The sequence below is a fragment of the Nycticebus coucang genome, chromosome 8, assembly GCF_027406575.1.
Source record: "Nycticebus coucang isolate mNycCou1 chromosome 8, mNycCou1.pri, whole genome shotgun sequence".
In the NCBI taxonomy this organism is placed as follows: domain Eukaryota; kingdom Metazoa; phylum Chordata; class Mammalia; order Primates; family Lorisidae; genus Nycticebus; species Nycticebus coucang.
Window position 1 is genome coordinate 70,943,482 of NC_069787.1, and position 22,312 is coordinate 70,965,793.

The window sequence follows — 22,312 nt, forward strand, 5'->3', positions numbered from 1 at the left end:
ATGACAAAAACACATCTGGGCTAAGTTGCTGGAGAAATGTGAGAGGCCAGAGGTTTGCCCCCACCGCCCCACCCCGGGTCCATTTGAGACCCATCCAGACCTGCCAGCTGACCATGAGGAGCCCAGGGGAGATTAGCCGAGCCCAGCTCAGATCAGCAGGACATGCAGCTGACCTGTCAACTCAGGAGAAAAAACAAACAGTTATCATCTTAAACCACTGTTTTGAGGTGCTTTGTTTTGTGACAATAAATAATCGCTCCACCCATTAAAACTGAGGGACACATCTAAACTTACGCACATATATAGTTGCCTGCTTGGATTTTTTTTTTTTTTAATCAAAAAACGTAAAAGCATAAGAGAGAAATAGGGGACTCTGGTGAGAGAAAAGAGATGTTCATTTGCTGTAAATTCTTGACAAAAAAGAAATTATTTCCCAATAAAATTGAAAATACTTTAATTCTCTTTAGCATTTTACAGAGCATAGTCAATCAACAGCAAACACAAAAATCTGCTTGGGTCTTTTATATAAATCTCTTAGCGAGGCATTTCTTTATCTTCTCTTTGGGGCCTCCCACTTCACGGTCCTCTCATAGTCCAGGAGTGCTCATGCAGGAAGTGTTCCCGAGGTGTCAAAGGGCAGACATCATGTGCAGAGAGTGACTTCCCCGTGGCTTCCATATCACACGCCATTACAGAACCATGAAACATTCCTTCTAATAAAACACAGCTCCAGGCAGGAATTTTTTTTTAACAGTTTGTTCCTTGAGTAAATGGGTATGGGCGACACTGCAGAACAAGGGAGAGACCTGGGTGGGAGGTGCAGGAACCAAAAAAGATACTGTATTTGCGACTATATGGAAAAAAGCTTATTGAGGGCATTTTTTTTTTATTCTCTAGGCCCAGGCTCTTGTTTTGGATCCTGGGCTGTCCAGAAAATAGAAGCTCTGGGCAACATAAGATTAGGGAATTCTCTTCCTTTCTGAAGATAGTTCTGTTCTTTTTGATCCTCACAAACTTATCACTGGGCACAAAGGAATACAGGAAACACTATAATTCAGTTTTGATCTCCTAAATGTAAGCAAAATGCACTCAAAAGATTTCCTTTTATGTCATTTTTGTTTCTCAGTTCACAAGAATAAAATGATGCAATATTTCCACAGCCTGATTTACTGGCAAAAAAACTAAAATACTTTGCAATGTTCGTTTTCTAATCCAGCTAATACTAAGATTCTCAAGTTTGCATTTATTCACTTATGTTCCACGTATATTTCTTGTAGAGTTTTCATTGTCAGATGAAATGGGCCCAAGGCCATGGAAAAAAAGATGGAAAAGAAAACATGGCCTCACACTCATGTACTGGCAGAAAAAAACTACTTCTTTGGGGAGTCTAATGTCTTTGGAATGCCTCCTAAGGGTCTTGTCCCACAGATTCCACCAATAGGTTACAGGGAAGTGTTTGAGATCTTCTGCTAATGATCTGGGTGGTCAACTTGCTGGTGACAGTGCCCAGCCAACAGCCCAACAATAACTGCATGCTGGGGGAAGATCTGGTCAGCCGCTTCCAGGAGACTCAGCCACAGTGGTCACTGAAGTTTCCGGAGCTACGGCTTGCTAGTTGCTCACCACCCATAGAAGGGCCTGTCGGACAACCCAGGCCCTGGGGAACCACTTGCCTTCCTCTTGCTCTCCCCCCTCTCAGAGCAATTTTTATTTGGGGATTGTCCAACCTCCTTGAAAGATCTTTCATTTTTAACAACTCAGGATTTCCCTTCTAAGTACCTGTATTTAGTCACCACCCTCAAAGTAAAATTAGGTTTATACAAATATTTCATGTGTTCCTTGGTGATGTGAGGTATCCCTAAACCAGCTCCACTTCCCCCCAAACTCACTAAAACTTGAGGTAAACACAAAGAACACGGAGCACAAAGGTTTTAGCTAAAATTTAATAGCCATTTACAGTTTTACGTTGTTTTCAGAATCCTGACTCAAATGGCACTTGAAATGTAGAACTAAATCATGTTTAAGAATGTCATTTTATGTCACCTTCACAGTCTGAGTTAAGGTGTTCAGGCCTGACACCATTTGTTCTTGGTTTGTTATTTCTGGCACAAACCTCTCTCCTTATTTTATGAGACCAGTTCATTATATGTTTGCAAAAACTGCAGCTAATTTTTCATTTGTGACCTCACCATATTAATTCTAAGCATTCTTCTGGACTCAAAATGACAGAGATAATTCTCCATAAAATCTATCCTGGTTCTGAAGATACAAAGTTAAGCTACTCTCAAATGACAGAATTTGAATAGTCACATGTTTGCCATAACACACTTCTGTTATCTCTAAATACAGCAGCTGGGTATAGTGCAAAACTTCACAGTACAAAAAGGCAGCTTCTCACATTTAGGGAAAAAGACATTCCATTTTCAATTAAGAATAGAGTTCATTTACTTTTAGGATAAAGCAATGAACTGTATTTTTAAATTTTCATATTATTGATCAATTGCTGCAAATATGTAGTAAAAACATCTCACATTCTTCACATCAAGAATGCAGCTGTGACTTTCAGGTATGTGATTTTTTTTTTTTTGTCTTTTCTTTCTTTTTCTTGTTTCTTTTTGCTTCCCCAGCTTTGCATGGACAAGTAATCTTCATTTTTACAAACAACTATTGCCCATGGATTCAGAGAACATGTAAATTGGCAATATTCATCACTCACTCCATCAAAATCATAAAAGCTTTTTTGTCCCTCTTGCAAATTTCAAAACAACATCATAGCAGGACTATAATCAACCATAACAGTCATATTTACAATAAGCAATTTACTGTAATGACACACATAAGAATTCCTTTATCACAAAGTCATTTCCCTGAGACATTTGTGTCTATCAGTAAGAAAAAAAACAGCATCCAAGAGTAAGCATACTGTTAGCAGCTCATTTCAATTGAAAAAATAATCCATCCAAAAGTATGTCAATTTTCACCTAAGAATAATTAATGTTATCACCCTGAGCTGTTGAACATGTAGAATTTCATGTTTGGACAGAATTTCACCCAAGGCGTCAATGTCAATATATGGAAGCATTAAACTTCCCTTGCTTAGGAGTCCTTCTGAGCTGTATCTCCAGGGTGCTGGAAAGCCTCTCAGCCAGATTCCTCTGTTCCTCTCTCCAGTTCTTTTCAGTGCTCATGAATACCACCATAAAATAAGTAAAAGGCAAACACAGAAGTGCCTTAAAAAGTTTTTCCTACCTTCCGACGGAAGCTGAAGCCATTTCTAAAGGAACCCAGTATATTTACTGTGCATGGTTCCTCACCATTCCAAAAAAAAGGAAATAGCAATAAACACATTTTGCAATTCAGCAAATCAAAAACAAGAATGTGAGCTCTATGCCTGTTAATACTGATAGACTTGACTAACAAATATTATAGCCTTCACAATGTCTTCAATGAGTGGTGATTAATATTGCACACAATCAACTAGTCCTGTATTTGTTTTTAACAAGTCACAGATGACAGCTATATGAAGACCTTACTTTCCACTCAATTATGTCATCTGACTGAATTTCAGAACTCGGTTTCTTAATTATGTTCTGTTTTAGAATGCCATAACGGACTCTGTCTGGCATCCTAAAGCCAAATGCCAAAACATTTGAGTGCCTAATGCCGCTAACTGTTTATATTAAACTTAAGCAGCATTTCTCTAGGTTTCTGAAATTAATTCAAAAGCTGTGGACCCAAATGGCCATGATACTATTCCTTGAAGGTTGACAAAGATAACAAACAAGGAATGGTTCCTGCTGTAGTCACATCCCTGAGAATGGAACATTTCCCTTTTCAAATGCAAATTAAGGTTTCAAGCACACATATTCAGATAGAGCTCATGGATCAAAACATAATTAACTGAAGCATTTGTGTTCCAAAAGTGATCTGAAAAGATTGATTTATATTCCATTCCATACAAATATTCAGTCACTGAGCATATTAGATGAATTCAATGAATTCGCAGGGATTTCATCACACAACAAATCATGAAAAATTATACAAGAGAAATAAAAAATTTTAAGTGCAATCAAGAATAGGATATGAAGCCTATTAAGCTCAAGTACCAACTTCTTTGTACTAAAGATAGTTTGGAGAATGAAAACAAAATGATCATTCTTGTTTTATTAAGTGGGGAGGTACCCCTTGTTTGAAAGTTGGAAAGCCAGGGCTTTTGAAAAATTAACTCCAATGTTCCATGGATAAAATGGTGCCCTTGCTAGTGCCTAACTTTCTCTCAGAAATGTGGTCAAATGTAGGAAGAAAGGATTTGGTAGTTTTAGGAAGAATTCAAATAGAGCATAGTCATTAATTAATCAAAACAATACATATATCAGCAAAGATTTGATGGGTCTAAAGTTGCTGTTGAAAAAGACACGTTTGCATATTTTTGTTAACTTTTACTGGCTTCTAGCATAAGTAAATGCCATTTCTATGGCCTAAAAGAGCTAGATAGAAATATTTTGCTTCTTTGCTGGTCAATAAGGTCAACTGTAAGCACTTAACACCATCATATAAACTGTTTCTCTTTTCTTACCAAGGTGTGACTTCTGAATACTATTCTTTTTTAAACTCTGTTTACTATATATTACCATTTGAGAAAATTTGTTTGTTCAACCTCCCATGATAAAACTCAGTTTATTTCTGGGTATGGGCTTCTAACATACTTAGAATTTGTGCCCCTCTAGCACTGTGCTTCAGGTAGAGTGAGGAAATCTCCCCCTTTCATACTTTAAGCGATAAAAAGAATGAAGGTGCAGGTTCAAATTAAGTTGGAAGAGAAATAAAATTGCACCTGGGTAAATAAACAATATGTAGCATTTGATTTTGCTTATGAATTTCACATATATGAAGAACTGGTTTGAAAAGTGAACTGAAATTTTTCTTTACTGTACTTCCATCTATTAAATTACAGTCTATGCAGTGATTGTTAATTTGGCTTAAAGAGAAAGAAAGGTTCATTGGCAATCTTCAAAAGCATTAGTGCATGATTAAAGGGAATTTCAATATCACTTAATTATTAAACCACCAATTCTAAGAATAGTTTAGACTCTCAGAGATGTTCATAGTATATAGAAAATTAATGTGTTTCAACCATTGTAAATATATTGAACTAAATTCAATCATGTGAAAAAAATACTAATGTAAATAAAAATAACAGAACTCAGTGAGAAATAAATAAAAAGCATAATTTCAGCTTTCAGATTGCTAATTATGTAGAATAGTTGTTCTTCAAGTAGTTAGAAGTAGTGCCTGATTTGGCAATGAGGACATTTCTTGACATTACACCAGAGTTATCAGAAGCCAGTTGAAGAGAAGGAGTTAAGCCCCGTAAGAATCTAGTAAACTTTCATCACAAATTATCCCTGCAAAGGGATGGGACATTATTTGGCATTCCGATTTCCCTTTCTTTGATCTGTCTAAATAAGTAAAAACAGAATTTATATTTTCCTATATAGCATTTTCATTGCAAATTCCAAAACAATTAAAACTTATAAACAATGCAGGTAATTTTAGTGAGGAGGGACTTTGGATGAGGAATATTGCATCTTTTTCATAGATTCTATGAACTGCTCAAAGTGCTCTAAAAACACTACAAGTTTGGTTAGCAGCAAAGCAATGGTCTAATCAAAACCTCTCTCCTTCCTCCCATATATACGTACATATACACACAATGTACATCAATATATTCTATTAGTCTAACTTAAATCTGGTAATCTGACAGTTATTTCCAGAGACTGTGCAAGGTTACAAATACTGTCTTTACTGTATCAGTTCAAGATCACTAGCACCCAAATGGTTAAGGGAGAACCAATCCTTTCATGAAAAAAAATCCAATCACATATTTTGAATTTCTTTAAAGGTAAAAAATAGGGGATACAGTGAATCACCCAATATATAATTCTGGATCCTATCATTTTCTTTATCTAAAACTATTTTTTATACATGGAAGACTAGGTGCCTTTAAACCTAGTTTCAGCAATTTTGAGTACAAAATGTTTCTTTGAAAAATATGAAGTTTTTTTTTCTTTTAAACTTGGAGTTAAGTCTATAAGAGTGGGGATCCACCCTCCCTGCCCCCCAGATGAATTTTGCAGCATTTTCTTCCAGGAACACATTGACAGCCCTGTCATCCTACATATAATGTGTCCTGGCGATGGCACTGCCAAACCCTGCAGCTGCCACATCCTTCAGCACAGAACCTCCAGAAGGAGACTCTGTGGGCCCTGTGGCATCTTGATCTTTTCTCTTCCAAACCCTTCTAGCAGCACCCATTCATGGGACATCTCGCAGTAGTGGCTGAAGCCTAGAACTTGAACTTCACAGGAAAACCAAGTCCATTCAAAACGCAGCATTTTCATCTTTTGGTTGGGTGATTCTTGGTCCCCCAAGGGTAGGAATGATACCTGTAAGATTCAGAAGTGAAAAAAGTTCTCTAGAGTTACTAATATTTTAGTTCACACATTCGATTTCAAAAGCTGTGGCTCAGGCATATAAGTAAATAGGTCACAATAATTAAAAAGATGATTCTTTTTTTATCAGGATGAGAACATTTTTAGAAAGTTGTACCAAAATTTACTGCACACAAGTCCTTTCTCAAATTATGAACTCAGTAGGAACTGATAAAATTTATAGTGGAAAAATAAACACCTATTCAAAGTAGTTTGTATATTTGATGCCTATATACATTAAAATAACTATTTTACATGCTCATCAGTCAATTGGGAAATAAAGCAATGCAAGTTGACCAATGTAGCTTTTCTTGTATTTTCTTATATATTGCTATTTCTCAACACATATTTTATTATTAAGAAATAAAATATTAATATGCACCGCTAATAATAATCACATGATGATGATACATGCATCGTTTTCTCATTCACAGAACTCAGTTTTACTTTCAAAAACAATAATGATAAAATTAAGGCATGTTAAGTTGTATCCTTCTGGTAAAAAGCTAAATGTTTATATAAGTTAAATATAATTTATCCTACAACCCTGAAAAAGATAAAAAATAGAGCCTTCTTTGGGAACAGATATGAGACAGACCAAGCCTTTTTGACTTTCTTTCATTTTCTTTATGGGCTTTCTTCCTTCCAAGTCAGGCCTCGTTCATTAGAAGCCCAGAATGAGAAATCCCCCATTCTGGTCAGGAATCCTTGTTATTGTTCCTGTTCCTGCTGCCTTTTTCTTTTCCTAACACGGCACTTTGTGCCTGAGATACTCTTCCTAACTGGCTGTCCAAAGAAGCTTTCTTATTTAAATAGTTCCAGAAATCTTCCTCAAAGATAGCTAACAAATAGACAGTGGTTTTATCCTGAGACTTTTCTTCTGAAAATGGCAGCTCCCTATTCTCTTCCCTAGCTACATCTAAACCCTTCGATCTAAGCTGAAATCACACCTTATCTTGGCTTAGTGCTTTAGTGGCTGTTTGGATGAATTGTGTATAAACTGATAGTCTTAAACTGTAAATGTGAACAGAACAGGAATTATATATGTAATTCTCTCTGAATGGTGCTTAATCAAGGTCATTCAGTAACATTTTGCAGTGACGATGATGACAAGTGAGATGATGATGACAATGAGAACAACAGCAGATCTGGGTAGACTTCCCATTTTCATCCATATAGCGGGGGCAGCTTTCTCAACTTGTAAACCATGTCAACAATGAGGAAAACTGGGGCGACAAAAGAAGGTCAACAGATTTCTTTCCTACAGTACACTCTCAGAGTTTTTAATATAAAATTAGTGTCAACATTCCCTAAAAATTCCCAAATATATTGGGAATATATGTGGTCAAGAAAGTTTATTTCTCAAAGAACCTCTATTAATATCTTTGATAATATTGGCTATTGTATAGAAAATCTTGGGGAAAAAATACTGACACTACTAAACACTAATTGCTAAAATACTCTACTAATTATAAATGCTGATTCCTGTGACATTAGCATTCTCCTATGGAATGTCATAGAAAAATTATAACAGTATCACCTGACCTGATTTGTGTTTAGAGTTATGTGTATTTTTAGGTCATAGATTATTAGGTGCTTCTAAGTAAAGCCTGACTTACTTCTTGAAAATAAATTTGCAATAACACTTGAGAACGAGTAAGTAGTAGCTTTAGGCACAACCATGAATTATTTTTAACTAGTAAATTGTGAAGAGTATTTCTCCAAAGATATGTTCTATTTTTGCTATTAGACACCACAGGGAATACCATGGGTATATGGATTTTTAAATGTGATTCATTTTAAATTCAAGCATTTTAGCAAAATTTAATGTAAGTGGTATCCAACTTATGTTGCTGCAACTTGACTGCTCAAATCATGCCTTCCTATTCTATTCACAATTCCACATATAACTGTGAATAATGTTTTGCCTTTAGTATTAGGCATCTTATTTTCTGTTTATGATAATGAGAAAATATTCAATGTATTTTAATAAAGGCATATGTCTCTGGAAATAGATTGTTAGAAAACTTAATGGCAGAAGAACTGCAAAAGTATAACTGTAAATTCTAAAATAAGATTTAAATAATTATTTTTGAAGTGAAAATAAGATCTCTTGTAAGAGCTTCCTTAAGCTCCTTGCACACTTAGTTTTTTATTCATATTTAGTTGATTTTCTGCAAAGATATGAAGGCATTTATTGCCCATGATCCCGAGTCTCTGAGGAAACACAGATAAACAATAAGAGTGATCTTTACCCATAAGCCAAAGGCAGTTGAAATAATAAGATGCTGAGAGTCAAGAACAGAAACATTTATACTGTCCACACAAGGCTGGATGTACTCAGCCCTTGAGTAGAAAATGGAAATGCAAAAATCTCTCCAGGGATGGTGGGAGCAGAGTGGTTGTGGAAATAGCAATTTCTATTAACAAGGTATATTTAGAAAATGAGAATTACTCATCATTTCTCTGCAGTTACAAATCACAACAGAACTAAATGCATGAAGGTAGTAATTTGAAACTATATTATTAAGGTAAAAGAGCAAGTAGTTAAATAATTTATTTGTGATTCATAAGAAAAACTCCTTGAAATGGAAGAAGAAGACAAAACACATTAGACACTGAACATCAAAAATAATCTAATTTCCACACAACGACTTTAACAGGACGTTACTGAGCCCTCTTTCTCTTGCCGTGGCTACTACTTATCTTTGAGGAAGATTACTGGAATAATCTAAAAAGTGGTAAAAAGTAGCTTTAATAGCTAGAAAGGAAGGTTACTCCAGGTATAAAAGGTCACTTTGGGTGAACATACTCCAAAGGACCATGACTTCTAAAACAACCTTGGGCCAATAAAGAGCATATATGTGGATGCTTGCAGTCAATTTAATGATTCAACCAGAAGTGGGATCCTTGGGAAACCCATCTATAGCAGTCGTTATAAATCATCATATCCTCTCATCTACACCACTTCGAAGCATGCTGGCTGCACTTCCAATCGCTAGTACCAACATTTCTTTTCCTGAAGATTTAACTGGCCCATAGGCACACATTGTGGACCAAGAAGGCTCGAGGGGCCAGTTATTCCCTGTCACAAATACCAGGGAATTAACATTTCCTAGGGAAAAACCTCAAACAATGACTAATGGACATTGGAGGACAAATACCCCAGCTTCTTCTCTTCTAGAGTGGGATAACTCACATACTCAAGTATGTGTCCTACAGCGGCTCTCAGATTTCCCAAATAGACTATGCTGCAATCATTTACAATCATGTCTTGAATACAATAATTGTCCTCAAATTGTTGTGCTACACTAAGTTGAAAAGTAAAATTTTAAGAATCCAGAACTGGATTAAATTGATAAAATAGAGCATATTTTTAAAGCACCAACAATGGTTACATTGAAAGATAATATACAACCCCAGTAATTAAAGGTTTCTTATCTAAGGCAAGGAACTAGCAACACATAATATCAAAGTCCCTTCCAAACAAACATTATCTTAAATTTACCTAAAATGATTCTTTGTTTAGTTGCATTTTTTTCCCCTAGCCTACCATACAAATAATGAGTAGATTAAAGTGATAGAACTATGAGTTTTTAACTCTTTTAGAATAGGACAAATATTTAATTTTCTAAAAAAGCAATCAAGAAGTACTTTTTCACTTAATTATATATATTATTTTTTATGGGAGTACGTTACTACTAAGAAATCAGAAATTATATATATTATTTTTTATGGGAGTATGTTACTACTAAGAAATCAGTACCTTACTACTAAGAAAGAGAAAAGAAATTCTCTTTTAGATTTCAAAAGAGAATTCAATAGCTGTGTCCACATAAAAGATGGGCAACATATATTCTACCTATGCATGTATCTAGTCTAAGCAAAGATATTTCATGAAAGTGTTTATAATAAAAATTAAAAGAAAAAAACCCTCTGGAATCAAGGAAAAAGAAATCAGATCTAACATCCAATGACCTCAATTCATCTTTCACATTTAAAAGCAAAGTCTATGTCTTACCTTTTAGATATAAAATTGTAATAGCCACTTTCCTCTAGGACTTCTTCAATCACAGTCTAAAATTGAAAAAAAAAAAAAAACAGTATTGAATTAAAGTACTAAAATGAAATCATTCACAGATACTGAAAAAAACCTTACCTGCATCTGTTCATATGTTATTCCCTCCTCCAAATCAAAGCTGGTGGGTAGACCTGAAAAGGATAAATTACAAAGAGTGTGACATTTAGATCACATTTTCTTAGTTCCACTTTATTGGCAATTATGAACTTTGACAACAGTGCAAACAGGTCAATTCTTAATGATAAAGATTAAAATTACAAGCAAATTCCAAAGTGATGGGGCTTTGAATATTCAAACTTTTTGTCTTTCTTTCTTTTTTTTTTTTTTATAGAGACAGAGTCTCACTGTACCACCCTCGGGTAGGGTGCCGTGGCGTCACAGGGCTCACAGCAACCCCCAACTCTTGGGCTTACGTGATTCTCTTGCCTCAGCCTCCCAAGCAGCTGGGACTACAGGCGCCCACCACAGTGCCCAGCTATTTTTTGTTGTTGTTGCAGTTTGGCCGGGGCTGGGTTTGAACCCGCCACTCTCGGCATATGGGGCCGGCGCCCTACTCACTGAGCCACAGGCACCGCCCTTGTCTTTCTTTCTTTAACAAGGGGCTGAATTGGGCATAGTCAACACAAAATAATATACACAGATTTAGGGGCACTGCTCATATATTGGCCACGTAAGTCAGAAGTGTGTGTGTGTATTTGTGTATAGTGAGTACAGGTGATGAGTGATTCCAAACATAAAGTACCCGATGGGTCAATTTTCTGATTAAGAAATTCTCCCTAATCCATGAGGCAAAAAGGGTAAATATGTGCTAGAAAGAAAATGAATTCTTATGGGGGGTAGCGATAGACAACAAAGTCCTGACCCATTTATTTGGCTACCTACAGGGAAATAAAATACATTTAATAGGGAAAACTTTTTAATAGTTGGCCTGAATTTGGTATACCAGCACCTTCACACACACTAATGCTCCCCAAAGCATTGTTGACCACCCTTTACTCAAACCAGTCAACAATGATGAAGGCCTAGGAGTTCTACCACTTTGAAGAGTGAAAAACGAATGGGTTCAAGCTTGAGGGAAAGCATGAAGATGTGAATCCTGGCAGCCCATTTTTAAAGTATTGTTTTTGTTTTGTTTTTTTATTACATCAAAGGTGTATATATTAATGCATTCATGGGGTACAATGTGCTAATTTTATATACAATTTGAAATACTTTCATCAAACTGGTTGACATAGCCTTCACCACACTTTCTTAATTATTGTGTTAAGACATTTATACTCTACACTTTTTTTAAAGCTAAGTTTAAAGGTGTCCCACACGGTGCTTCCTGGCCAGCTCTGTTGCCTTTGCTTTTACCCAGCCTGCTGTGACAAGGGCCAAGCCTGTTCAGCCAGTGTGTATGTGTGTGGGGGGAGGCTGGTGGGGCGGGTGGCCTCCAACTGCTCTGGGAAGAGTTTGTTAAGGGCTCTCAGGCTTTTGAGAGTTGTTTTTTTTTTTTTTTTTGGCGGGGGGGTGGGGGCGGTTTGTGACAGAGCCTCAAGCTGTCGCCCTGAGTAGAGTGCAGTGGCATCACAGCTCACAGCAACCTCCAACTCCTGGGCTTAAGTGATTCCCTTGCCTCAGCCTCACAAGTAGCTGGACCTACAGGGGCCCATGACAACACCTGGCTATGGTTTGGTTGTAGTTGTCATTGCTGTTTGGCAGGCCAGGGGTGGATTTGAACCCACCAGCTCTGGTGTATGTGGCTGGTGCCTTAGCTGCTTGAGCTATATGCGCCGAGCCACTTCTGAGAGATTTTTATCAAGTTCTTTACTTCTTCAAAGTTGCTATGGTAAGTTTGGCCTACAGATGAACTTACCTGTCCTGGGAGAGGTTTTTTACAAGCAAGTGACTTCATACAATATTTTATCTTTATCTTATGGATTTCTCAGGGACTATTTTAAATAAAATTCTGCCTACATAGGGGTTAGCTTTATCCCAGGAGTTCTAGATATAGAGACAGTTTGCTAATTACTGCATTAAATGATTTGCATAGGCAACAGCAAAAACACAACAAAAGTAAGCATTTTCCCAAGCTGTAGAAATGGAAAGTCTTGATTTAACTGTAAAAGCTTTACTTCTATCCACTCCAGCAAGTTACATTAACAATAGCTCATAAAGATTCAAAAACTATTTAGGAATTCTGAAATCTCAAAGGAGCTCAAAAGCTTCTTCTTAGAGTTCAAATATGACAAGAAGAATTCAATTATGCTGAGTCCCTACTGATGGACAGGCATTTTTGTGTTTACTCTGATGCTTTCTATATCCCTGTGATGTAGGGATTATTTCTATCCCCAGTGTACAGGGGAGGAAACTGGGGCTCAGAGAGGTTAAATAGTTTGTCCAAGGTCGGCTACTAAATAGTTAAGACAAGATTTGAATCTAGGTTTCCAGAATCTGTGCCATCACATCCCTGTGATACACTGCCTCCCAAGGTGAAATTTATGCAAAAAAGAAAAAAAGTTAAATATATCTGATGTGGATTTTTCAGGTGAGTTTCAAGTTTTCTACATTTTGAATATCTCAACTTTTTATTTTAGTTTTTTATTTCCCTACATGCTTTAGGACATTTGATTTCCCATCATCAGATAAGCAAGGAGAACTAAAGGGAAACAAGTCACCTGCACAGATTCTGCTGTTTGTTTACAGTATTAAGAAATGATCAAGGAAGCTGCCACAACAGTGTAAGATAAATTGAGGGAAATCTCTAGATTCCTACCATATGTCCCTCTAACTACTGCCAGAGATAATCAAAGTAAGCTCTATTTTTTCTTTAAATGGAAGATAATCATGCAGTTGATCACAGTACACATCTTCGTGAAAGCCTGATTACCCATGTTGATAACCATTACCTGTCAGGTCATTTGGGAACAGGCTGTTTCCACCTGATGAGTGATGTAATAAATGGTAATCTGCTGTAAAAAAGTTGGGCTCGATTGGTTCTGGAGATCCCTGAGATAACTGAAACAATAAAAGCAAAATCACATCTTATTTTACCCATAGAAGCAAATGACAGGAGACATCTGCCTGGGGTTTCCTATTTCCCTATGTCTCTGCACAGAAAATTTAGTGCTTGGTGGCTTTTAATCACTGTGAATAGGTAGAGAAACATCTTCCTTCCAAAAGAACTTACAAATTGAAAGTAGGCAAACTCTCCAATCACATGAAAAAAGTACAATTCATTGCTTTATGAAAGAAATCAAAATAGATAGAAAATAGTTGCATGGGTCTAGGACATCAAGATGTTATTTTTGTCAGATGTAGGAGGAATAAACTCCAATTATTCAACAAACTGTTTAGCCCAAATCACCATCTCGTTTCATGTGTCTGTTTTCAATAATGGCTTCTTGTTTGACTGAGGCAAACAAATTTCCTAATACATTTTTCTAAGTTATTATTAGTTAATTTTATTCTCTAAATATTAATTCTCAACCCTCTGAAGGAAAGAGTAATTCACCAAATTATAGCATTTATTAATGCTCCAATTGTTTAATGGCTGCCTATAAAGCTGAATTTTAAAAATGAAATTTTAGGCTATAAATGTTTTTCAACATCTTTTCACCTTTAATTGCAACCATCACTTGGCCTGGCTACATTTTAGTGCCCAAGTTAACATATTAATAATATACTTTTAAAGTGTCAATTCATATTAATAAGCCATAAACAAATAGGACAATTTGTACTATGCATTAGCAGTTACCTTGGATTCATATAAAATTGTTTGGCAGTATATACTATAATTAAATAACATATGCTTACCCTAAGACCCAGCAGTCTCACTCTTAAGGATTAACATGAGAGAAATAAGTATATATGTTCATCAAAAGACACATATGAGAATGTTCATAGCACTTTTATTCATAATAACTAGAAACTGGAAAAACCCAGATGCCCATGGACAGAAGAATGGAAAGATAAATCATAGAGTGCTCAACCAATGGAATTCTGTAAAGCAGTGAAAAAGAACACACCACGAATCCTCACAGCAACATGAATGAATGTTAACAAAAGAGGCCAGAAACAAAAGAATGAGTTCACTTATATACACTTTCATAATGAGACAAAACTAACCAACGGTGGTAGAAAATCAAGCTAATTACATAGTGGCAGACAGTGAGGTTTGGGAACAAGGGAGCCTTCTGCAGGGGTAGAAATGTTCTATACATTGAGGTGAGTGGTTGTCTAAGAGTGAATATACGTTTGTAATAGTTCATGGAGCTGGACATGTACCTCAATGTGCACATTATGCACTTATACCTTAAAATATTTTATATTTGCAATTGAAAATTACTTTGCCCATGAGTGTACTTTGGATCATTTATGTTTTTCAGACTCCATGTTGCCATACACTTACTTACACTTTGATAACAAAATATATGGTTCTGTTTCCTTTTATTCTTGAAAATTTGTTTTACTTACTTCAATGACAACTGGTAAAATTAATAACCCACCTGTAACATGACAAGACTGTAAGGTACTGTAATGCCAGAGGATCTGATAGTCAGATGGGCAATAATGGTAGGGTGCCATGGAGGTAACCCGAAGCATCTGTATGGCTCATATTCCTGCTAGTAGGTAGCTCCACCCAAGATTTTTAATATGTCTTATGATGCTGAAAATTATTTGCTGGTATTATCTTTCAAAAGACTTCAGATGGGAATTTTTCATATGCTTTTACATAGGTGTAAGTTGGCTGTCTGAAATGTTCATCCTAATTATAAAAAGCTTAATCAATTTAATTATTAAGTATATAAGTTGGAATCTGAAAGATTTCAGAGACAGGCAGATGTTAAAAGCCTCAAAGAAAAGTATGAGAATTTTGACCGGGAGAAGTCAAGATAGCCATTTTAAGATGACGAGGACAAGTCCTCTTCACTGATTGCAAACCTTGAAAAGAGTAGTTTTTTGAGGTTTTCACTGCCCATGTCACAGTAGGACTGTCCTCTAGCTTAAGACTCCAACTTTTTGGAGAGATGGGCCCATGGGTGAAAGGACTAAAATTCATTAGTTTTGAATCTGCATCCCAGATACATTTATTTCTACCAAGAACTTCCCAGAATGTTTTTTGCAACTCAGTTTCAAGACATACATTTTTTAGCAAACATTTTTTTTGTCCCTTACAATATATTAGATAGCATGCTTTATGGTCTAAGCAGGACACAGAACTGATCTGGCTTCTGTCAGACTTGCAAACCTGAGAAAGCAAACAGGCTACTTAGGTAAAACAATAGGATGCTGTCATCAATCACCACGTATAAAATTAAGTGGTGAGTTCTAAACATACAAAAAGAAGGGCGCTTCAAGAAGACTAGCCCGGCTTTCAGGGACTCTATAGAAGAAACACTGGAACCTTGATTGACAGAGGTAGATGGATCAGAGGAGGCAAAAACAGGCACTCCAGGTGTGGGGGACTTGGCTAAGGGTTGCATATTAATGGCAGAATAATGAAAGGGATCTTTGAGTCTATGTTCTGGAGTTATGAGATTCAGGATGAAGAAAGGAAAACAAAAATCATTCACTAATTTAGAACTTTTTAAAAAGCAACTATTGTGTGCCAAGCCTTCTTTTAATTCCAAAGAATTAAAAAAAAAAAAGCAACTATGGTTAAAATTTATAGTCTTGGTGCTTGCTCCCTACTTGGGAAGAAATAAGTCTGCGAAGTATCCATCTCGGTTCCTGTAAAATGTGCTAAATATGCTACATGTATCGAAGGATAGGTCTGAGGCTTTTTAGGAGGTAACAACTTTAATTTATTCAGAAAAGTCTTCCCTAAGAAAGCGTTATTTATACCGGGAGCTGAAACGATGATTAAGAATGAGGAAAGGATAGGATAGGAAGAACATTACAGGCAGAGGAAAAGCCACGTACGAGACTGTGAGGAAAGCAACATAGCAGATAAAGTTTAGAAAGGGCGTCTTGGCTAGTGTGGAGACAGCAAGGGGCCAGAGAGATACGACGTAAGGGGAGAGAGATGGGTGGGGCTGCACCAGACAGTACCGTGAATACCATGGGCACATTATACTGAGTCCCTTGAAGTGTTTTCTATCATGTGTGTGGTGCCTGTGGTATACGTGTGTGTGACATACGCTCTGTTTGGAAAGGTTTGTCCTAGATGCAGTGTATGGAATGGTCTGAGTGGGGCTGGGGCCAGCAGGGTGAATGCAGACAGCCTGAGGAGGCGGCTCCCGCAAACACAGGCCTAGAAAGCTGGACCCCAGAGTTCATGGAATGAGGAAACTGGAATCTACTAACAGTTCTTTAGTATGTTAATAAAGAAAAAAAAACCCATATGTTTAAAAACTGTTAGCCTGGCAAAATAGTTTAGATAACACGAAGATTAGCCAAGAAGGCGTGGCACTAATGCAAGAAAGAAGGGCCAAGAGCTGAGACTAGGCGATACCCAAAGGAAGGAACGGGTATGGGAGATGGAATATTCTTACTTAATGACAACAGTGGGGCCTGGTGCCATTTGTTGAGTACTCACAGCATTCTAGACACATTAGATATTAGATTTGGTGCTCACAACTATCCTAAGTGTGTATGTGTGTGTGTGCTCACCTGTCTAATTAAAAACTACAGATACATTTATTTCTACCAAGAACTTCCCAGAATGTTTTTTACAGTTCTGTTTCAAGATACGCATTTTTTAGCAAACCTTTTTTGTCCCTTACAGCTCCACTTTACAGACAGGGAACTAAGAATGAGAGTAATTTGCGCAGGAAGCACAGCTATTTAGTGGCAGAACCAGGGCAGCTAGAACCCAGTGCTGTCCAATATCAAAGGTCAAAATCTCCTCCTCTGCAAAGACTCCTGGGTTTTAAAGACTGAGGAGTACAGGAAACAAAGTGAAACAGCTGAAAGCAATTGCGAGGTGTACGACTGGGCAAAAGGAAAATGTGCTTCCAGGGAAACCAATGCGGACCCAGGAAGGGAGGAGAAGGCGGTGAGTCTGGACATGTCAGTAGCAGGGTAACTGCTCATCCAGTGTGAGGACGTACGGAGGATACAACAGAACCTCCTTAAAGCAGCAGCCCCAATGACAGGATGCAGCCAGGAGGTGGCTCAGCAGTCCAATAGCAGTATTGTGTGAGCCCTCTCTTCCTCATGAGCGTTCAGCTTAGAGGTGTACCTCTATTTTGACCATACAAACCATTTGAAAGAATGTGTAAGACCCTCTTTCAGAACTGACCTCAGGGGCTCTCCTGCTGTAAATAAACATCTACAGTTCTGTAGAGCAAATGATTTTCCCCCCTTTCGAACTGGACAAATCAAGTATATGTATTAAGGATTACAAACTATAGCACTGTTACTGCTCCCCCCCCCCCAAGAAAAAATCCCCACAGATTTTGAGCAAGTACTAAGCAAAATTACCACTTAGTTGGTCACTTGAGAATAGAGTAGTTTTCATACAAAACCTAAACAGAAGAAAACAATGAGAAACTGCGCCTGTAATTTTTATTACATTCCCTAAACTACATCTTGTTTTTTAAATCATAAAATAGGGTTATCTTTGCTGTAGAACAATCGCACAAAGTATTTGGAATCTAAACAATTGAGACAGAACTCTGAGGAAATTGAGCCGAACATAAAATAAAATTTGGTGCCAGAAGTGCAAACATTTTTAATACATTCCACCACACTGCATTGATTGGTCCTCTGATCTCATTCCCTTTAGATTTTCCTTGTCCGCTTTGACTGAACTGCACCATTATAAAACATACTGCCTAATTTTTCATCTTTTCTAACCTACAGCTCCTTTCTAGTAGTTTTTTTTTTTTATTAGCTTTTTCTGAGCCTCTTTGTTAAGAGAACTGTTCAGAATTCACACTTGCTGTTTTCCTACCACACCCACGGTCCGCTTCAGCTCCACCAGACTCTCTATGCCCCAGGGACGCACACCTCACCCTCATCCTCACTTCTGCCAAAGGTAGCCCTGAAGCAGTGATGTTAGCAGCGAGGACTGTGTTGCTAACAGAAAATGCCAAAATTAAAAGAAGGCTGGAAAACCACAGTTCTATGTTAATTATAACCAGGGACTTATCCTTCCAGAACCATGACTCAACATGGAAGGGATGTCAAGGAAAAGAGGAAATGGTGGCTTGACCCAGCTGGGCAGGAGAGCCCTGCTATAGCAGCTTCTCAACTTGGTCAAGGTGTGTCGCTGCTGGGCCCTGCTGATTTACGATGCCTCTGTGGGGCCCTGAGGAGGGCTAAACAAATATAAGGGATGATTATTAAAGTCCAAAGAGCTGAGCAATCTGCCTGCATGGGAAAGAGCTGGAAACCTGGAAGTAGGAATTGAAGAGACTGACGGATGTTACCTAAGATAAACTTGACTTTGCTGATCAGCATTAAAGTGGTGCAAGAAAGTAATTTCAAATAATCTATCCCATAACACAGGGGAGATAGCTTTCTTACTCAAAGTGCGGTCCATAGAATGGCAGCATCAGGCAACATACAGGAGCTGGGTAGAAATATAGATTTTATCTTGGACAAATACTGTGGCCTACTAGACAACATGTCTTTCTAATAAGTCTCAAGTCTGTTGGATACAGACTAAATTCACAGTGGGCAGATGATATATTCTGTATCCCTGCTACGTGAACTGTGCATCTGGCCAACAGCAGCAGCTGTCATCTGGTGGATGGTTGGACAAGCCCAATCTCCACCCTTCCCCAGACCTACTTAATCATTGATGTGCACAATAAAATGTGAGAAACACTGGTCCTGCCAGGCCACTAATTCTCAGCTTTGGCTGCATATTAGAATCACCTGGGAGCTTTTAAAAAATGACAACAGTGGGCTCAGTGCCCGTAGCTCAGTGACTAGGGTGCTGGCCACATACACCGAAACTGGTGGGTTCAAGCCAGGCCCAGGCCTGCTAAACAACAATGACAACTGTAACAAAAAAATAGCTGGGCATTGTAGTGGGTGCCTGTAGTCCCAGCTACTCGGGAGGCTGAGGCAAGAGAGTTGCTTAAGCCCAAGAGTTTGAGGTTGCTGTGTGCTGTGATGCCATGGTACTCTACTGAGGGCGATGTAGTGAGACTCTGTCTCAAAAACAACAACAACAACAGAAACCTGGCACTGGGATCCAACTCCTAAAGTGCCACCCCCTGGGAACCCAATCCCCAAGGACTGATTGATATGGTATGTGGTCTGAGCATCAAGATGTTCAAAAACTCCAGGTAATTCTAATGTGCAACAATAGTTGCGGATTCCTGGGCATAGCCACATGCTTAAATAGCCAGCTTCTCCTATTCCCACCTGGGTCTAGATTCTTTTGTTTTAATCCTTGGTCTGAATGACATTTGTAACTTACAAGGCACTGACTCCCAGCTCTGTATAATCTGTATAGCCCATACTGAGCCTTAGTGCAAATTAGAAAGCCACTCCTTTCCCCCAGGGGTCACTGTCCAGTCGGTCCCTCCATCCAGGTGTTCTTGGACAGAATTAATCTGTACAATTCTGAGTGGTAGCTTCACCAGGAGAGTTGTATTCAAGGTGTTAATGCCCAGTCATTGGTCTGGGAGGAGGCTAGCATCAATACTAACCATACCAGACAACAAATAAAAACCCACAACTCTTTTTATTATACAAAATTTCAAACATTTGCAAAAGTAGAGAGAAAAATGCAGTGGACTTCATGTTCTTATGGCCAATTTCCTCCACTTCTCTTCCTACCTCATCTGACTCCCAGAAATTGAAAAGCAAATCCTGTGTAACATATTATGCCATCTGTGGTATTTCAACATAGCTCTTTATAAAAGATGGAGTTCTTTTTTAAAAAACAGAACAATGTGATTATTCCACCTAAAAGAAGTTATTGATTCCTTAATAGAGTAGTACATCACTTAACAACAGGCATATGTTCTAGGAAATGTGTCATTAGGTGATTTTGTTACTGTGCAAAGACCACAGCATGTCCTTACACAAATGTAGATAGCATAGCCTACTACACACCTAGGGCATACAGCCTATTGCTCCTAAGCTGCAAACCTGTACAGCATGTTACTGTGCTAAACACCTTAGGCAACTGTAACATAGTGATATTTGTGTATCTACACATATTTGAACATAGAAAAGGTATTATCAATACAATCTTATGGGACAACTGTCATATATATGGTCAGTAGTTGACTAAAACATCGTGATGTGATGTATGACTTTAAAACAAGTATATATTCAATGTTTAAATTTTCTTGATTGGTTTATATATATTTTAAACATTTTCTAGAGTTCCTTCATCTGTGTCAGGAAAAAATAAGTCCACACATTGCAAAGGGTTACTATTTTCCCTAAGACGTTTTAATGTTTATTTGAGGCTATCTTTAATAATAATCTTTATTATTGCTATATGCAAGCCCTCTCCTCCCCTCTCTTTTTCTCTCCCTTTCTCCTCTCCCCTAGGAATTAATTTATTGAGGAAAACAGATCACTTTCTGATAGAATCTTCCTGCCTGAATTTTGCTGATTATGCCTATGGTGTCATTTAACATGTTCTCTTGTCCCCTTATTTCCTGCAGATGACAGATCTAGAGCAGGGATTGGCAAACTTTTTCTTTAAAGTAAATATTTTTGGCTTTGCGGGCCGTAGGGTCTCTGTCACAGCAACTCAACTTTGCCTACAACCCCAAAGCACCCATAGACAACATTTGAGTGAATGTATATGGCTGTGTCTCAAAGAAACTTTATTTACAAAAACAGGCAGCACGACAGACTGGCCCAAGGACTATACTTTGCTGACTTCTAATCTAGAGTCTTGACCAGATGTGGCTTCATGCATTGAGTAAGAGTACTTCAGAGACAGTGCTGCCCAGCTGTATCAGGGTGCTCACAATGTCTGGTTTTCCTTCCATCTATGATATTATCAGCCACTAGTGACTATGTCTAGATCTATTATTTCATTAGCAACTGCCAAATGACAACACTATTCTTTATTGGCACTTATTAACTAAATGAAATACTTCTAATGAAAACTGCTCCTCATCAATGATTTAGTTACCATGAATTAGAATTCACGAGAGAAAGGCAAAATAAATGTTTCATTCTTTCTTTTGTAAACAGTTTACAAAATAATAAGTTGGTTGCTTAGCATTCTCCAATAGTAACTGGCGAGGGATTTTTCCTTTTTCTTTAGTATCATTATGGACTCTGGGATTTAAACATTATGCTTTCAATCCACTATGGTTATTATTCTTATGGATGCTCCAATTACTCCAAGCGACCACCAGTGGGAGCCTCTTCCAGTTGGCTCCTGAGAACTTTTAATATGCCCTCAGTAGTCCTGATAGCATCCTTGCCATGCCATCTGTTTTGTCAGGATATCTGAGTCTAATCTTGTACAGTTACTGCTCTAGGGCTGCAATCAGCTGTTTCTCCAAGGAGTCGTAGGTAGGGAAGCTCATTGCTGCTGATTAGTTTCTAGACTATTTTAGTGAAATATTAGGAAATGTGTATTTTTTTAATGGATGAGATTTATCATTAATTCATACTCATTCATACTGATACTTGCAATTCTAATTTGAGTTGATCTCTTCTGTCTTACTTCTATTTCTCCTTTCTCCCATGCTGAAAATACTAGTTTTCTGCAATTACTCACTTGCTTTATTCCCCTCACAATTCTAGCCAAGATTGAGTAGACTGGACTGAAGAACACCTTAGGTGAGCTATAAATAAAGAACTTAATTTCATAGAAAAG

General features: G+C 37.6%; 1 protein-coding gene across 1 annotated transcript in view; it reads right to left on the reverse strand.

Moving 5' to 3' along the window:
* Positions 1-345: 345 nt before the first annotated feature.
* NEK10 (NIMA related kinase 10) overlaps positions 346-22,312 on the reverse strand; it is a 250,365-nt gene continuing 228,398 nt past the window's right edge. Inside the window, exons 35-38 of the mRNA XM_053600397.1 lie at positions 13,464-13,572; positions 10,651-10,703; positions 10,513-10,568; positions 346-6,446 (exon numbers count right to left, since the gene is read on the reverse strand). Of these exons, the coding sequence (XP_053456372.1) occupies positions 6,398-6,446; positions 10,513-10,568; positions 10,651-10,703; positions 13,464-13,572 (267 nt within the window). The 3' untranslated portion in view covers positions 346-6,397. The remainder of the gene's footprint in view (positions 6,447-10,512; positions 10,569-10,650; positions 10,704-13,463; positions 13,573-22,312) is intronic.